The sequence below is a fragment of the Pollachius pollachius genome (assembly GCF_949987615.1).
Source record: "Pollachius pollachius genome assembly, chromosome: 9".
NCBI classification, from domain to species: domain Eukaryota; kingdom Metazoa; phylum Chordata; class Actinopteri; order Gadiformes; family Gadidae; genus Pollachius; species Pollachius pollachius.
The window spans coordinates 7,220,500-7,235,797 of NC_136942.1; the positions used below are offsets into that span (position 1 = coordinate 7,220,500).

Consider the following 15,298-nt stretch of genomic DNA (forward strand, 5'->3'; position numbering starts at 1 on the left):
AACAGACACATAGAATCCGATTATTTAGTCAAAACAAAGGTCATGAGCGATGAAGATTTACGTGCCAAGACTTTGCATTTATGCAAATTACCCTCATTACTTTAAAGAAACCGTTGTCTGAAAAGAGTGCCTCCTCCTTGGACATGTGCGACGATATTGTCCACTCTAGGAAATGTAGTTTACTCCTTGAAGTGTCCTCGCGTCGGAACTGTTGAGAAAATTTCTCTTCAACTCAATATCCCATGATGCAACACCGAAGCGTTCCAATCGTTGTGGTTCGGAGAGGCTAGATGTGCCAGAGAAACTAGCTGAGGGGCATTGAATGACTTTGTGTCCAACAAGGTAGTAGTACGTTATTTTAGGGTAAAGGTGAAGAACAGGACTATAACTATGGAGGCCCTGATACCTGTCATAAATAAATTACAGGACGTATTTAACACGGTCGGCGCGGATATCATACATTTGCCGCAGATAGTGGTCGTTGGAACGCAGGTATGAGGAACGAGTTAGCTGGTGAAGCTAACAGGCTAGCTTCACTTCATCTGCAGGAAACTTGTATGCGTCTCTCACATGTGTTTACTTATATTGTGTCTGGCTTTGTAATGCAGTCTGCTCCCATCGTTGAGACCTCTATATAAGTGTCTAGGTAGATACGTTTGTCAAGCAATAGCAACGATGTGCGTCACTCATTTCACACATCCACTTTCTCAACCACTCGCATCTGTCGCACTGTCAAACGAGCTGTCACACTAGTTTGCTGCTATATGTCCATGCAATGATATTTGATTCTCCAAAATAGGATGTGTTCAGTTCAACACATACTTACAAGGAGAATATTAGTGGGTTGTCATGTTTTCAGAACCACATCCAAAAGTGTGAACTGATTTTTATTAACACTTGGTAACTTTTTCCAAACAGTGCAGTCTGATTGGATTAGGAAAGACACTTTCTGTGAAATGGTTACTCTCACCAGCACACTAGCTAATAGGATGCCACAGCCTAAGTCCTTTGGCATGGAGCGTTGCAGAATGGGTCAAACACACTTAAGGTTAGATCTGGCTAGCCCTCCAAGACTTAAAATCCAAGGGCATTTAGTCACAAAGTATTCTCGGTATCCTATAAGGTCGAACACCAGAATCAAGTGGTGTGGAAGTTCATAGTTCACAGATAAAGTGAAGTTATAATTGTGTATCTCGCTTCTCTAAGCTGTGTTGCGGTTGTTGTGTTTACAGAGCAGTGGGAAGAGTTCTGTGTTAGAAAGTCTGGTTGGCAGAGACCTCCTTCCTCGCGGGACCGGTATAGTCACACGCCGGCCCCTCATCCTCCAGCTGGTGCACATCGACACAGAAGACCGCAGGAAAACATTTGAGGAAAATGGTAATGCCAAACTTGTTGCTTAATTGGCCTGATTATGTATGCCGTTGTTGTCATTGTGGTTACTTGGTTCCCTCACAACGTTTTTGCCAACTATTTGAAGGATTATTTCTCTTGGCATTGACTGTGGCATTGACTGCTTGGCATGTGCCTTTTTAGTTGGAAGTGGCAACTGGCTTTGTTTATGACTCAACATATAAGCTGTGTTTGAAAACACTTGACAGTATTGTGTGGTATTTTGAGGTCATGACAAAGTGAAAGTATGAACCTGTGTACAATGGCAGCTCAGTCTGATTATGTGAAGTCATTTTGTGTACTGCAGTGTCCTTTACCTGTAGTGACCAGGTATCCAACAGTGGACCAGACCAAGTTTTGTGGATGAAAGTGGGGTCACTCTAGTCCCCAGCTGTGTAAATAGCATCACTAGCACTGCAATGCTGCAGCATTACATGCAGTAGCTGCAGTTTACCCTGGGATAACCCCTGTGTACTTCTCCTGTCATTTCTTCTTAACTACAGAATCCAAGTCCAGGAAAAATGGACGCCTTAACCAAGGTCTCCCTTTCGGCCATTTTTATTATTTTTTTCGTCTGTGCTTAGCAGCTACCCCATCTCTGTTGTTGCCGTTCCCACCCTGCCTCTTATTAAACTGGATTCTTCTACTACTCTCTTGTTGTATAACAAAACTAAGGAGTCCACAATTCTGAATTTAATCTAATCATCCCTGTACTGTTTTTTTCATTTATAGCTTTATTTCAGAAACATCAGTATATGATTATAGGCGTGTGCTTCCCATAATATACCACCCTATAGTTCCTCTGTTTTTGCCCCCTACTGCTGTTGTTTTGGAACTGTTTATGCAATTTTTCCATGCCCTTGCTTCACACTTTGTTTTAGCTGAAGAGCCACCACCCCATCCCATCTGAGCGAGCAAAAAAACAAACAAAAGCTTTCTCAAGGGGACAGCTGTCAACTTTTCTTTTTGTGTGTGTGTTTTCTCTAGGCATTGATGGAGATGAATGGGGCAAATTCCTTCACACCAAGAATAAGGTATTCACACCCAGACCCTCCTTTATCCTATTCGCTTGATTGTGACACATGAAGGTTGATTCAGATACAATTGTATATAGCCAATATCCATTCTGGATATTAGCCAATATCCATTCTGGATATTGGCTTTAGAATGGATACCTGATATAATTTTATGGGTCAGTGATTCATTTATTTTTTGGAGTATTGTTTCCTATATTCTTTTAAGCAGCTCCCAACATTATTCTTGAAGTGTATTTATATGGGAATCAATACTGAGGAAACAAGAGTGTCCACATGACCACCTTGTGATTCTAGAGCCTCACAACAATGGATTACTATGTTAGGCAGGCTATCTCAGTGAATTACTATCCTGTTTTGTGTTAGAATGTTGAAATCCTCATGCATTTCTTTGGTTAATGAAACTCTGGATAATAACAGGTAATTGAAGTAAAGTAGTACTATAATTAGGTTACATTTTGCAATGGATGGACAGGTTTTTCGTGTTACGGAGCATCATTATCGCCCTCATACAGAACAGTCTGTATGAGAACATTCTGACCTATTTTATGTTGTTTCAGATATATACAGATTTTGAGGAAATCAGACAAGAAATTGAGGCGGAAACTGAAAGATTATCCGGCACAAACAAGGTTTGCTAATCAGAAAAGAATTAATGTATTTAGCAAGAACAAGTACACATATTTGAGATGGGATCCAGTGATCTCAAACTGTATATTTTGTAAAGTAACCCAAGAACCTATTTCTCCCTCCAGGGAGTCAGTGACGAGCCCATCCACCTCAAAGTCTTCTCTCCTCATGTCGTGAACCTGACATTGGTGGACCTCCCTGGACTAACAAAGGTGTGAACAAAACCAATCCATCATCTGAAAGCAGACCAACACAACGTGTCCCGGCTGCAGGGTGTTCTAAACGCACGCTGCTTCCTCAGGTCCCCGTGGGCGACCAGCCCAACGACATCGAGCTCCAGATCCGAGACCTTATCCTGAAGTACATCTCCAACCCCAACTCCATCATCCTGGCCGTGACGGCCGCCAACACAGACATGGCTACCTCCGAGGCCCTCAAGGTGGCTCGCGACGTCGACCCCGAAGGTGAACATATACAATACACTGTACATCTCCGTCTCTCTCTCCTCAGACCGCTGCCCAGTTCATGTCCTCTCTAGGGCTTAACGATTTGGGGATATAATTGAATTGCGATTATTTCGACCAATATTGTGACTGGGATTCATTATGCGATTTTTCTTTTTAAAGTTCTTTATGTTCTGTATTATTCCCTAAACAAGCAATTAATCATTCTTTAGTATGACCAACACAACATTGGAAGCAAATATATATATATATATAGCATATATATAATTTATTTAATCGAAGCCTCACGTTCTACTACATTGCGATGTCGGTTGGAATCCGATTGATCGTTCAGCCCTAGTCCTCACTCGGGTCCACCTCATTAGCACTGACCGTTTCCTGTTGGCGCTTTCAGGGCGGAGGACGCTGGCGGTGGTGACTAAGCTGGACCTGATGGACGCGGGCACGGACGCCATGGACGTGCTGATGGGCAGGGTGATCCCGGTCAGGCTGGGTCTGATCGGCGTGGTCAACAGGTCATTATAGCCATGCAAAATATAATAGTATATCGTAATGTTCCGATGTACCGGTACTTAAAACGATATTGGACCAAAATGTGTTCTTTGCTGGTGTGGATGATTGCCCCGGCCCAACTCCACAGCACCTTAGAGTAAATCAGTTTTTGGTGTAGAGCGAGGCAGTGATGCAACGCGTATTGGCTTCATGAGAACGCTCTGGGTTTACCTTCTCCTAGGAGCCAGCTGGACATCAACAATAAGAAGCTTGTGGCGGACGCCATCCGTGACGAGTACGCCTTCCTCCAGAAGAAATACCCCTCCCTGGCCAACCGAAACGGAACCAAGTACCTGGCTAAAACATTAAACAGGTGACGGCTGTTCCACTACAACCAACTCTCATCACGTTCCACAAAATACATGAATATCTTCCTTACTTATCAACTGCATCTAAGGTTCCTCCACATCCCTTCTTTAGACGCCCTGTCCACCTCATCATGGCAGTATATACCGGAGTGTGTCCTCAGACACACTCGATTGTAAACACGTGTTGTCCATTGCTTGCAGACTGCTCATGCACCACATCAGGGACTGTCTGCCTGAGCTGAAGACCAGGATCAACGTGCTGGCGGCCCAGTACCAGTCCATGCTGAGCGGCTACGGAGAGCCCGTGGACGACAAGAGCTCCACGCTGCTGCAGCTCATCACCAAGTTTGCCGCAGAGTACTGCCACACCATAGAGGGCACGGCCAAGTACATCGAGACCACTGAACTGTGAGTGGCCTCACTCCTTCCAGTGCCTCGGTTACACCACTAGGGGGTGCTGGCGCCACATGTCGGTGTAGCAGGTGTTTCTAATGCTGGTCAAATATTAACACCTGCTACCACTTGCCATTGATGGCTATATTTAACCCTTAAGGCTTGGCTGGTAAATGTTTCCATTCTGTAAAAAGACAACCAGAGCCGACGATCTAAAGTCGGTCACGAACGGGACATGCAGTGTTCTATGAAGTCTAAATCACACAAGATAAAGTGGGATATAACTTAAGGCCCTGCTCAAAACATTGGCGCACCACTGACACCCATTGTCACCCGTTTAACTGGTGTTGGACCCATCTAAGACCTTAAATATAATCTTCCTTCCAAATGAAATCAAATCTTCATCCAGTGTGCAACCCGCTCATGTGTGTTTTCTTTTGACTGTCTTTGTTTTTCCTTGTAGGTGTGGTGGAGCTAGAATCTGTTACATCTTCCATGAGACATTTGGACGAACACTGGAGTCAGTGGACCCTCTGGGGGGTCTGACCACCATAGATGTGCTCACGGCTATCAGAAATGCAACGGTTTGTTTGGCGTCCATTTTCTTTTGTAATCTCTTGCTGCTACCCTGGTCAACCACAACATTTTTGTAGTTGCTTAAAGCTTAATTATAAGCCATTTGTTGTAGAACATTGCAGCGGCTGAGAGTGAGTGTATGTTCAATGAAACCATGCCCATAGAGAAACACAGCCATAGTCTATAACCGAGCATCTTCTACACCACAAACATTTATTGGACGAAGACAGAGAACAGAGGAACAGTAGTCTCACAAATCAGTCTGTCTTTTGCTTCATATTTATTTCGACCAATCATGTTGCTGGAGGCAGGTTTCTGGAAGCACTGGAAGCAAATACGAACTCGGCCAGCACTATTAAACTTGTTAAAAGGGTCTGTAAAGGTTTTCAAATCAACACCATGTATTTGGTTGCTGTAGGAAAAATACACATATTGAAAGCTTCAGCAAACTAGTTTTGTATGGTAGAATATCTCTGTTACCAAACAAGAATCAATACAGTCAAAGAAGCATCTAACCAACCAGAGACTCTGTGGTTAATGTCGTGTGTGTGTGTGTGTGTGTGTGTCCCCAGGGCCCGCGGCCGGCCCTGTTCGTGCCCGAGGTGTCCTTCGAGCTGCTGGTGAAGCGGCAGGTGAAGCGCCTGGAGGAGCCCAGCCTGCGCTGCGTGGAGCTGGTGCACGAGGAGATGCAGCGCATCATCCAGCACTGCAGTAACTACAGCACGCAGGTAGGGGGCAGCACAGCCCGCACTCTGTCATAAACACTCCTCTACTGCAGCAGGTTCCAACCAGGGGGAACTTATAAAGATTTTTGATTTGCTGACCAAAATAAAAAACGACAAGGTTAAATATTTATGTTCTTTAAAATAGCCTGTATGTTGATTGCTTCTAATCAATAAAGTTAAAGGTGACATATTATCCAGTGCCACCAGGTGTGCGTGTGATTAGTCGTTACAAGCCGTTTTGACGTCACAAGGGGGCGTGTCCACCTAGATGTGTGCTGGATAGATCAGTCTACCATCCTACCCAGTAGACTGGAGCAAACGTTGCTCATCTATCATCATGCATCTAGGTGGACACGCGCACTTATGATGTCAGAAGAGGCAGACTTTCGATACGGCCTGTAACGGCTAATCCCAGTCACACCTGGTGGTATAATATGTCACCTTTTAAGACCATGAATAGCAGTGCCCCATGCTGTCGTCTCATGTCTGCACCTCTGTACCTGAACGTGCCCAGGAGCTTCTGCGGTTCCCCAAACTCCACGACGCCATCGTGGAGGTGGTGACGTCCCTGCTGAGGAAACGCCTGCCGGTCACCAACGAGATGGTCAGTCCGCCGCTACGGCTCCCGGAGAGAGGTCTGAGGTCTGAGTGCTCCTTCAGCTAAACTGAGGATACGGTGTTGTTTCTCCCCTATAGGTTCACAACCTGGTGGCCATTGAGCTAGCCTACATCAACACCAAGCACCCGGACTTTGCTGACGCCTGTGGGCTGATGAACAACAACATAGAGGTAGGACTGAGTTTGGACCCGGTGTGGTGGGGTGTGTGATGTGCACGGCCTTATGTTACAACTCCAAGGGACAATTGGAGATGAAAGAGACAAATGCTAGGATTAAATTAAACAAAACAATATATAATTCATTTACAGTTTTGAATCATAATTCATCTTTTCCCCGGTCTTATTTTTAAAGGAACAGCGACGCAACAGGATGCGAGAACTGCCATCCTCCGTGCCCCGGGAGAAGGTACAGTTCACCTGGTGTTAGACCCCCCCCTATAAGCCCTCCAATATGGTATCTTCCACTACTCCTACATCTATAGAGTCTGGGTTTCTAGCAGGTTTTGATGATGATGACCTGACCAACCCTTGATAGTGCAGGGTCTCTTTCACAAAAGCTTCTTCTCTTCCTCCACGTTGAAGTTCAGTGCTGCGTCTTCTTCCTCTGTCCATAAGGCCTTCTGTCCTCTCCTGCCTTTCTTTCTGTCGTCCTCTTTCTCTCTCTCTCTAGTCCCTTAAGGGCCCCGGTGGGCAGCCTCTGTCCCCCACTGAGCCCTCTGAGGGGGAGGTCCCCAAGGTGTGTTGACTACCCCCATCCCCCAACTGCCTGCTGGTGGCATGGCACTGCCCACACTCTCTCCCTCTCTCTCGCTCTTTGTCTCTCTCTCTCTCTCTCTCTCTCTCTCTCTCTCTACTTGTGTGTGTGTGTGTGTGTTGGAAGCCCCTTCTAACGCAACTTGTGGTTGCTTGTCACTACTATACCAGGACTATAGCAAAGCCCAGCATGGTGTTCCTTGCGTCAATCAGAATGGCCCCGTGAGCGTTTTGTGTTCTGTAATAACACTCACTAGCCTTGGTGCATTGTTCACACGCCCAAGTCAGGGCTTTATGGTCCAGCCTTCCTGTCTGATGCAAGGACAACCCAATAAACCATCCGTCCATGCTGACTGTGTGATTTTATTAACCTTTGGGATTCCTACTTCTCACTGAACTCATCCTGGTTCTGGATGGAACGGCGGAACCAGCCTAGTACGCATGGTAGTACGCATTCTTCACACGGTTCTTCATGTGATTTGCAGTAATCTATGCATGCATGCAAAAAGCAGATACCTCTCTCTTGTCTCCGTCTCTATTGACTCTCTCTCTCACTCTCTAATGTCTCTCACTCGAATGTCTCACTCTCTCACGCTCCCTCACATGTCTCACTCTGTCCATGTCTCTCGCCCTCTCTCCAGGGGGCGGCCAGCGGGCCCCAGGCGGGGGCTGAGCAGGTGGACGGGGGGACGGGGGGCTGGAGGGGCATGCTAAAGAAGGAGGACGGTATGTCTGGGGACAAGAACCCCTTCCCCTCCAGCCCCATGAGGGGCAACGCGGTCAACCTCCTGGACGTCGTGAGTCCTGCTTTCATCTTAACGGCGCCATCCAATCCTCCAACTGATTGAAGAGAAACGGCATCTTTCATTATACATGTTCATGTTTTTTGTAGTTTTTGTGGCCCTAACTTGTTCATTGCAGTGTTTAATAAGCATGAGGGTATGTTATCGGTGTGATTTTATATTTGTTTTGTAGTCTTTCTGGAGGAAAAGTCATTGCGTGTGTGTGTGTGTGTGCTCGTTCCTTTGTGTTTCCGTGGCGTTGAGCTGCTTCCTAACGAGCTTCGCTCTGCCTTCCAGCCCGTGCCCGTGGCCAGGAAACTGTCCGCCCGGGAGCAGCGGGACTGTGAGGTCATCGAGAGGCTCATCAAGTCCTACTTCCTCATCGTCCGGAAAAACATCCAAGACAGGTGAGCACAAAACGCTGTTTACATGTTCGGGTTCTGACCTCATTCAGTAAAAAACGATCAGCACGTTTACTAGTCCTCATTTTATCGTGTCTCTCTCTGTCTGTCTATCGCTCTGTCGCTCTGTCGCTCTATTTGTCAGTTTCTGTCTGTCTGTTTATGTCTGTCTTTGGTGATGGGGCTGGGATATCATAGATGGTGATTCCCAGCCTAAAGGTCCTGGGTTCCAACCCCAATGGTCGCACTCTGCTGTACAGACCCTTGAGCAAGACGCCCGACCCCTTACCTGCTTATTAGCAACACATACATAAAACGCGATCAAAGCGTCCCAACCACGCGACCCGAACAGCCAATGGTGACGCTGGTCTCCCCTGAACCCCCCCCCCAGTGTCCCCAAGGCGGTGATGCACTTCCTGGTGAACCACGTGAAGGACTGCCTGCAGAGCGAGCTGGTGGGCCAGCTGTACAAGTCGGGCCTGCTGGACGACCTGCTCACCGAGTCCGAGGACATGGCCCAGCGGCGCTTCGAGGCCGCCGACATGCTCAAGGTACCGGTTATTGTTTTATTCTTTTTACTTTCGGAACATTATCAAATATATTGCATGATGATATATTCCAAGATTGGTTCGGGGACAAAAGAATCCCTAGGGTTAGATTTGATATGTTATTTTCAAGATGTGGGGACAAGGGAACGAAAGGACACGTGGGGGGAATCTATGCCATTCCCTGCTATGTCGTTCCCTGCTATGTCCCTATGTCGAACCCCGGTTCGATATAGGGAATCAAACCTGGGTCCCTGGGCGTCCTGCCTACGGTGTTGTCCTCTTGGCGTGGTGTTAACGCTGCCCTCTGTCCTTCCACAGGCGCTGCAGAAGGCCAGCCAGGTGATAGCCGAGATCAGAGAAACCCACATGTGGTGAGGGTTCCCCCCTCCCTCCCACCCTCCATCCTACCTCCACCCACATCCACCTCCACCCCCCCCCACCAGCCCTGTACACAAACACCACCCTGCCACCCCCCCAACACAGGACAACTTGAATAAAAAGGCACTGGTGTCAGTATGCGAGGTACTATCGGGTTGTATATGGTACACGGACTCTGAAATATAATCCAGAGGGCAGCGTATCTGACTCTCGTGGCCACCGCTATATATGGCAAATGCTTTCTTAAATTCTTTTTGTGGAACAACTATTGTTTGTAATGGACGGCAGAGGCCATGCGTGGAGATTCTGCTGAGGCTGAGTTTGGATATTGCGCATATGGGGAGATGCTGAGTTGTATAGATGCCGAGTTGTGTACATGCTGAGTTGTATAGATGCCGAGTTGTGTACATGCTGAGTTGTGTACATGCTGAGTTGTGTACATGCTGTTTCCTCTTTATCCTCGGCTCCATCTCTCTTTTAAGTTATGAGGTATTATTATTCGCAAAAATAGGTTTAATGCTGCTGTTCTATCCAAAGAAATGCACTTCTTTTAAATGTCCTTTGGAACTCTGTCGTACGGAGGACGTAAAAAAATTAAATAAAGGTATTTTGTGGGTTTTATTTTTCTATAAGAAAGTTTTTGTTTTTGGCCTCTCCATCACATATAACAACGCTAAGCTCGCTTCCTGTCTCATGGTGTATAGAGTAAACATCCTTCTGTGTTTCAAAAAACACTGCAACGGATTTATCTGATTGCTAGGCCTACACGACTCATTCACTTGACCACTGTCTGTACTTTGAACGTGCATATGTTTTTGGTCTGTTTCTTTTATTTTTTTTCGTGCAAAGCTCACCCTGTCGAAGTGCCACAAGAAAAAAAACATCACACAATGAGACTCCTGATATGAATGTATGATGACCTGTTTATTGACGTGATACACAGATGTTTTGAAATGTAGCTCAACACAAAAAGGAGGAACGACCACCCAGAATCGCCCGGGGCCCCGTGCTCCTGAGCAGAGTCAAGCCCCGCCCCTGACTCAAGCTCCGCCCCCGACTCCCTCCGGAGAGCTCCTTCACCTCAGCCGGCCCGCCAATTTGCCCTTGCCACGACCTTTGGCACTAGAGGAGAGAGGCGTTCAAGAACAAGTCATTTGTGAGCCAAGCCTCAGCAGAGGTGTGATTATACACCCATGTTGGTTTTTTAAAGCAGCACATTTGTTCATGTAGTGTTACGTTAAAATGTATCAATGGTTTATTTTGGCTGTCAGTATTTTTTCTTTCGCTGTTGCTTGTGTTTCGCAAATGGACAAATTCATGCTCATCAGGTCCCTTCTATAGCGTGTGGAGTGCGAGTGTGTGTAAAGTGTAAGGTTATTTTGGCTGTTGACTTTTGCCACCGCTTTCTAAATGTAACACAAGATTAGACAACTCAAGCCTTTTGATTCCCCAGGATCATGTGTATAAGGATTTAACTATTTGTCACAACCGAATAATATTAGTAAGCTGATATTTAAGACCGTGGCATATGTACATGCACTACTCTAATGTTATGTTATGTTTGTAATTGCAATACTTTTGCCATCTAATGCTGATTTGATGCAACGTACAATGCAAATACAAAAATACATTTATGATGCGGAGAGTTTGGCAAAGATGTGTCTTTGACAAATGTTTTTCATTTGGGAGGGTTGAACGTGGTGAGTGAGTTTGATGGAGTGTGATCTGGTTTAGCATTAAAACAAGTGTTAAATAAATAATAAGATGAACACTGGATATGATTTTAGTATTTGTGTATTTAACTGTAGGAGGATGGATGAGGTTAATTATTGGCCTTCTCCAATTGAGTACATGAGAATTGATTATTTTTCAATGTCAAAGGTATATCCTGTACTTATGTAACTTTGACTGTTAATTAGCTTCTTCATTAGAGGACTCATTGGCTTAATGTTCAGTGGGTTACACATCATGAAAGATGTCGGTCTGCTTACCTCTGGTGATCCGAGACGCGAGCAAGAAGCTGGTTAATCTGTTGGGGCACATTGGTAAATGGAAATTAACGTTTGAAATACAGTTGGTAAACACGGGAACGTAACAGGGAAAATAAGAATACCACCTCAGCTTTTATCCAAAAATGATCTTTATTTATGGTAAATTCCTGCTTGGTTTGTGCTTTAGGTGACTTACGTCATACTTTTGCCTTTTGAACTTCTCAGCGAGGTCATACTTGGTGGCCTCAAGCTCCATCATCCACTGCCACATCTCATTGGCCTTCTCCCTGAACACAACCAATCAAACACACTTTTATTAGCTTGTTACGGAGTGAATTTAACAGTTAAATTGGCTTATCTTAACTATTGAAATCATCAATCCATTAATTCATTCGTTCATTCGTTCAGTCATGTCTAGCTCATTCATTGTCTTGATCGGCATATATAAAATGATATTTACACCAAGGCGTCAGGGTTTCGATTCCCACTAGGGCCTCCACTCACTGTTGTAAGACCCTTTTTGTCCACCGAACGGAATATATGTTACATATTATAGTTGATTCATCTTCCACTATACTTCAAAAAATCACAGAAAGGCCTCATTGGTTCTCTAGTGCCCCCAGTGGTTGAAGAGTGTAGCTGCAGAAGCTGCCGTACTTGAGTTTGTCCTCGTTGAGGTGGTCGATGTTGAGAGGTTTCTTCCGATCAGCCAGGATCTTCTTCTTCTTCTCCCTCTCTGTCTGCTTCTTGGCGCCCTTTCTGGTGTCACCCTGTGGGAGTCAAACGTCAACATTTCCGTAATACTTAGTGTAATGTTGACTCAATAGATTTTTTTTAAAACACAAAATCTAAGTCACAATCGCTGTTATCTTAGTGTAAGCCAAATAATGATAGCGTCCTACAGAGGGCGCTATAGTGTATTCACCAATACTCGATTTGCATTGACTACTTGACTTTCTGTTTTTCTGTCTCACACTCATTCAGTATAAAAATTAAAACCCGAACCTCAGCGTTAAACCACAAAATATATAAAAGTGACCCGAATACGAAATATCGTATTGCAGTATCAACGGAATCGTAATACATATCGTCTCAGCACTGTTATATCATACTGTGAGGAGCCTTCCGATAAACTGTTCCCGGATGAAAATAAAAATTACATTGACTTCTGCTACATCACAGTTATAACTGTTGTGGAGAATCCAAGGAGCACAAAACCTTTTCCCATCAGTTTAACTGGTTTTGTTTCCAACTCTCTGAAGCTGGTGTTGTTCCCATCAGGTTAACTGGTTCGGTTTCTAACTCACTGAAGCTGGTGTTGTTCCCATCAGGTTAACTGGTTCGGTTTCTAACTCACTGAAGCTGGTGTTGTTCCCATCAGGTTAACTGGTTCGGTTTCTAACTCTCTGAAGCTGGTGTTGTTCCCATCAGGTTTACTCGTTTGGTTTCTAACTCTCTGAAGCTGGTGTTGTTCCCATCAGGTTTACTGATTTGGTTTCTAACTCTCTGAAGCTGGTGTTGTTCCCATCAGGTTTACTGGTTTGGTTTCTAACTCTCTGAAGCTGGTGTTGATCCCATCAGGTTAACTGGTTTGGTTTCTAACTCTCTGAAGCTGGTGATGTTCCCATGAGGTTTACTGGTTTGGTTTCTAACTCTCTGAAGCTGGTGTTGTTCCCATCAGGTTGGATGAAGTTTGGTTTCAGTTTACCTTCTGCTGGTGGGTCATGTTGGTCAGAACCTTCTTCTTCTTCAGATCATCATCCTGCTTCTTGCGTTGGTCCTCCATCTCCCTCCTCTCCTTCTCCTCCTATCCGCCCATAGAGGAGGCGCAAGGTTCAAGGTGAGAGCCAGGCCTCCGTGTCATCATCATCATCTTCCGATGGATCAATCAACATAACAAGTTCACTGAGGATTTAAACGTGAGACTCACTGCAAGTCTGATCTGTCTCTCCTTCTCTCGTTCTGCGCGGATTCTCTGCTGCTCGGACCTCTCAGTGCGACGTTTCTCCTGCTCACGCAACCACACACACACATACACACACACATATTCAAGCACACACACACACACACAAACATCCATACACACACGCACACACACATACAGATGCACACACACACACACACACACACACGTACGTACACGCACACGTACACGCACATACACATGCATGCACACACACACACACACACACACACACACACACACACAAGCATTCACTATTGATGATCACATTATGGGACTAGAGGATTGATGATCCTTCTGGCTGATGGAGACTCACGATCCTGCTGACGAGTGCGATGAGCTCCTCTTCCTCCTTCTTCCTCTGGATGAAGTGAGCCTCGATCAGAGACTGAAGCTCAGACAGGTCCTTGTCCAGGCGCTTTCTATGGATGTCCTGGAGTGAGGATTAGAAAACAAGATATCAGTATGTGTTGTGTGTGTCGGTGTGTATTCTGGTGTGTTTGTTGATGTGTGTGCATGTACTTGCATGTGGGTGTGGGTTGGGATGTTTTTGGTTGTGTGTATGCGTGCATGCGTGCTTGAATTGTGTTTGTGTTTGTGTATATGTGTGCGTGTGTCTGTGTGAGAGTGTTTGTCTGTGTACTTGCATCGAAATCGACTTTATCTCCATCTGGGATCTTGGGCGCGCTGACGTTTTGCATGAACCTGTGAGAGAATTCGATGTGACTTGGTGCTCAGTGCAGGGTGTTGATAAAACATAGCTTTTTATTATCTATCCATCTATCTTAATGAACACAACATGGATACCTACTTAGGCTTGGGCTTTGATCCTTCCTCTTCCTCTCTTTAAGAGAAAATATGATAATCAAAAACAGATTAGTTCAAAGGAGATCATAATGTGTATCTGTATGTTGTGTGTGTCAAAATGTTTGTGTTAAGTTGGTTACGTACACAACTTCCTCCTCCGCGACTTCTTCTGTGTCAGACATTTTGTTTGCTGTGAACCCTGGAAAATACAGCCCCAGTTAAGCTATTTTTAGGGTGTCAATAGTTCTATCAATAGTTTTATTGCAAGGCATGACATTAAAAGCACAATCCTTCATAACTTATTTATAAACAATGTGCTAATGTTAAATGCTAAAATATAAACTGCTAAATTGTTAAATATACTGCTTATAATATTAACAAGTCATTTGGAAATATCTATATTAACATGATCTTGCTACTGCAAAAGCCTCACTTTTGTTATTGCAACAGCTGAGGAGACAAATTCAATATTTTGTTAGTAATGTAGCGTGAAATGGTCTTAAGAGCAGATTCATCCACACATTGACAGAAAACGTGTTATGAAAAAGCATAAGGACACAACAGGACATGATTGACAAGCTTCAATGACATCTTATCTTAATCATGTTTTGGGGTCAATCAAAGCAATCAACGGTAAAGCAGGAAACACGATTTCCTTTATTATTTCCAACAATTGTCACCATGAATATAACTGGAGTGGTTTAATACAATAGGTCTATTAATAATCTGTCCTTGAATTATTTTCCATCTGTATAAATAACAAACAAATCCATTTAACTACAAGGTCATCTTTTATTTTTTAAACATAACTTAAGCAAAAAGTAACTTAGCTACTTAGTAATACTCGGTTCCTTAGCTTATAGTACTTGCACTTGCAATGGAGAGTCCTTACCTGCAACTCAGAGAGGGAGCGAAGGGATCTGATATACTGGCCGTTCCTGACGTTTACGATTCAAACAGATTGAACATGAAGGCATCAAGGATAA

The 15,298-nt window shown here is 44.7% G+C and overlaps 2 protein-coding genes across 3 annotated transcripts; one reads left to right on the forward strand and one right to left on the reverse strand.

The window, feature by feature from the left end:
• Positions 1 to 304: 304 nt before the first annotated feature.
• On the forward strand, positions 305 to 9,627 carry LOC307080523 (dynamin-1-like protein). 2 transcript variants are annotated; one of them, XM_079743258.1, is made up of 18 exons: positions 305 to 492; positions 1,233 to 1,377; positions 2,377 to 2,423; positions 2,984 to 3,055; positions 3,179 to 3,265; positions 3,355 to 3,517; positions 3,912 to 4,032; positions 4,251 to 4,382; positions 4,579 to 4,785; positions 5,234 to 5,354; positions 5,919 to 6,074; positions 6,586 to 6,675; positions 6,768 to 6,860; positions 7,042 to 7,095; positions 8,084 to 8,239; positions 8,522 to 8,631; positions 9,017 to 9,176; positions 9,492 to 9,627. In XM_079743258.1, the coding sequence occupies exons 1-18, from the start codon at positions 391 to 393 to the stop codon at positions 9,546 to 9,548; spliced, it is 2,073 nt and encodes a 690-aa protein (XP_079599384.1). In that variant the 5' UTR covers positions 305 to 390; the 3' UTR covers positions 9,549 to 9,627. The 2 variants fall into 2 exon arrangements, with proteins under 2 accessions (XP_079599384.1, XP_079599385.1); XM_079743259.1 differs by lacking the exons at positions 9,017 to 9,176; positions 9,492 to 9,627 and adding an exon at positions 8,771 to 8,907.
• A 951-nt stretch (positions 9,628 to 10,578) lies between these two features.
• Positions 10,579 to 15,252, reverse strand: tnnt2d (troponin T2d, cardiac). The gene is made up of 11 exons (XM_079743260.1): positions 15,205 to 15,252; positions 14,457 to 14,511; positions 14,317 to 14,349; positions 14,153 to 14,210; positions 13,822 to 13,938; positions 13,473 to 13,550; positions 13,251 to 13,349; positions 12,200 to 12,312; positions 11,739 to 11,829; positions 11,543 to 11,580; positions 10,579 to 10,673 (listed from the first exon to the last, which is right to left on the reverse strand). Exons 2-11 carry the CDS (start codon positions 14,492 to 14,494, stop codon positions 10,628 to 10,630), a joined length of 711 nt encoding a protein of 236 aa, XP_079599386.1. The 5' UTR covers positions 14,495 to 14,511; positions 15,205 to 15,252; the 3' UTR covers positions 10,579 to 10,627.
• Between the last annotated feature and the right edge of the window lie 46 nt (positions 15,253 to 15,298).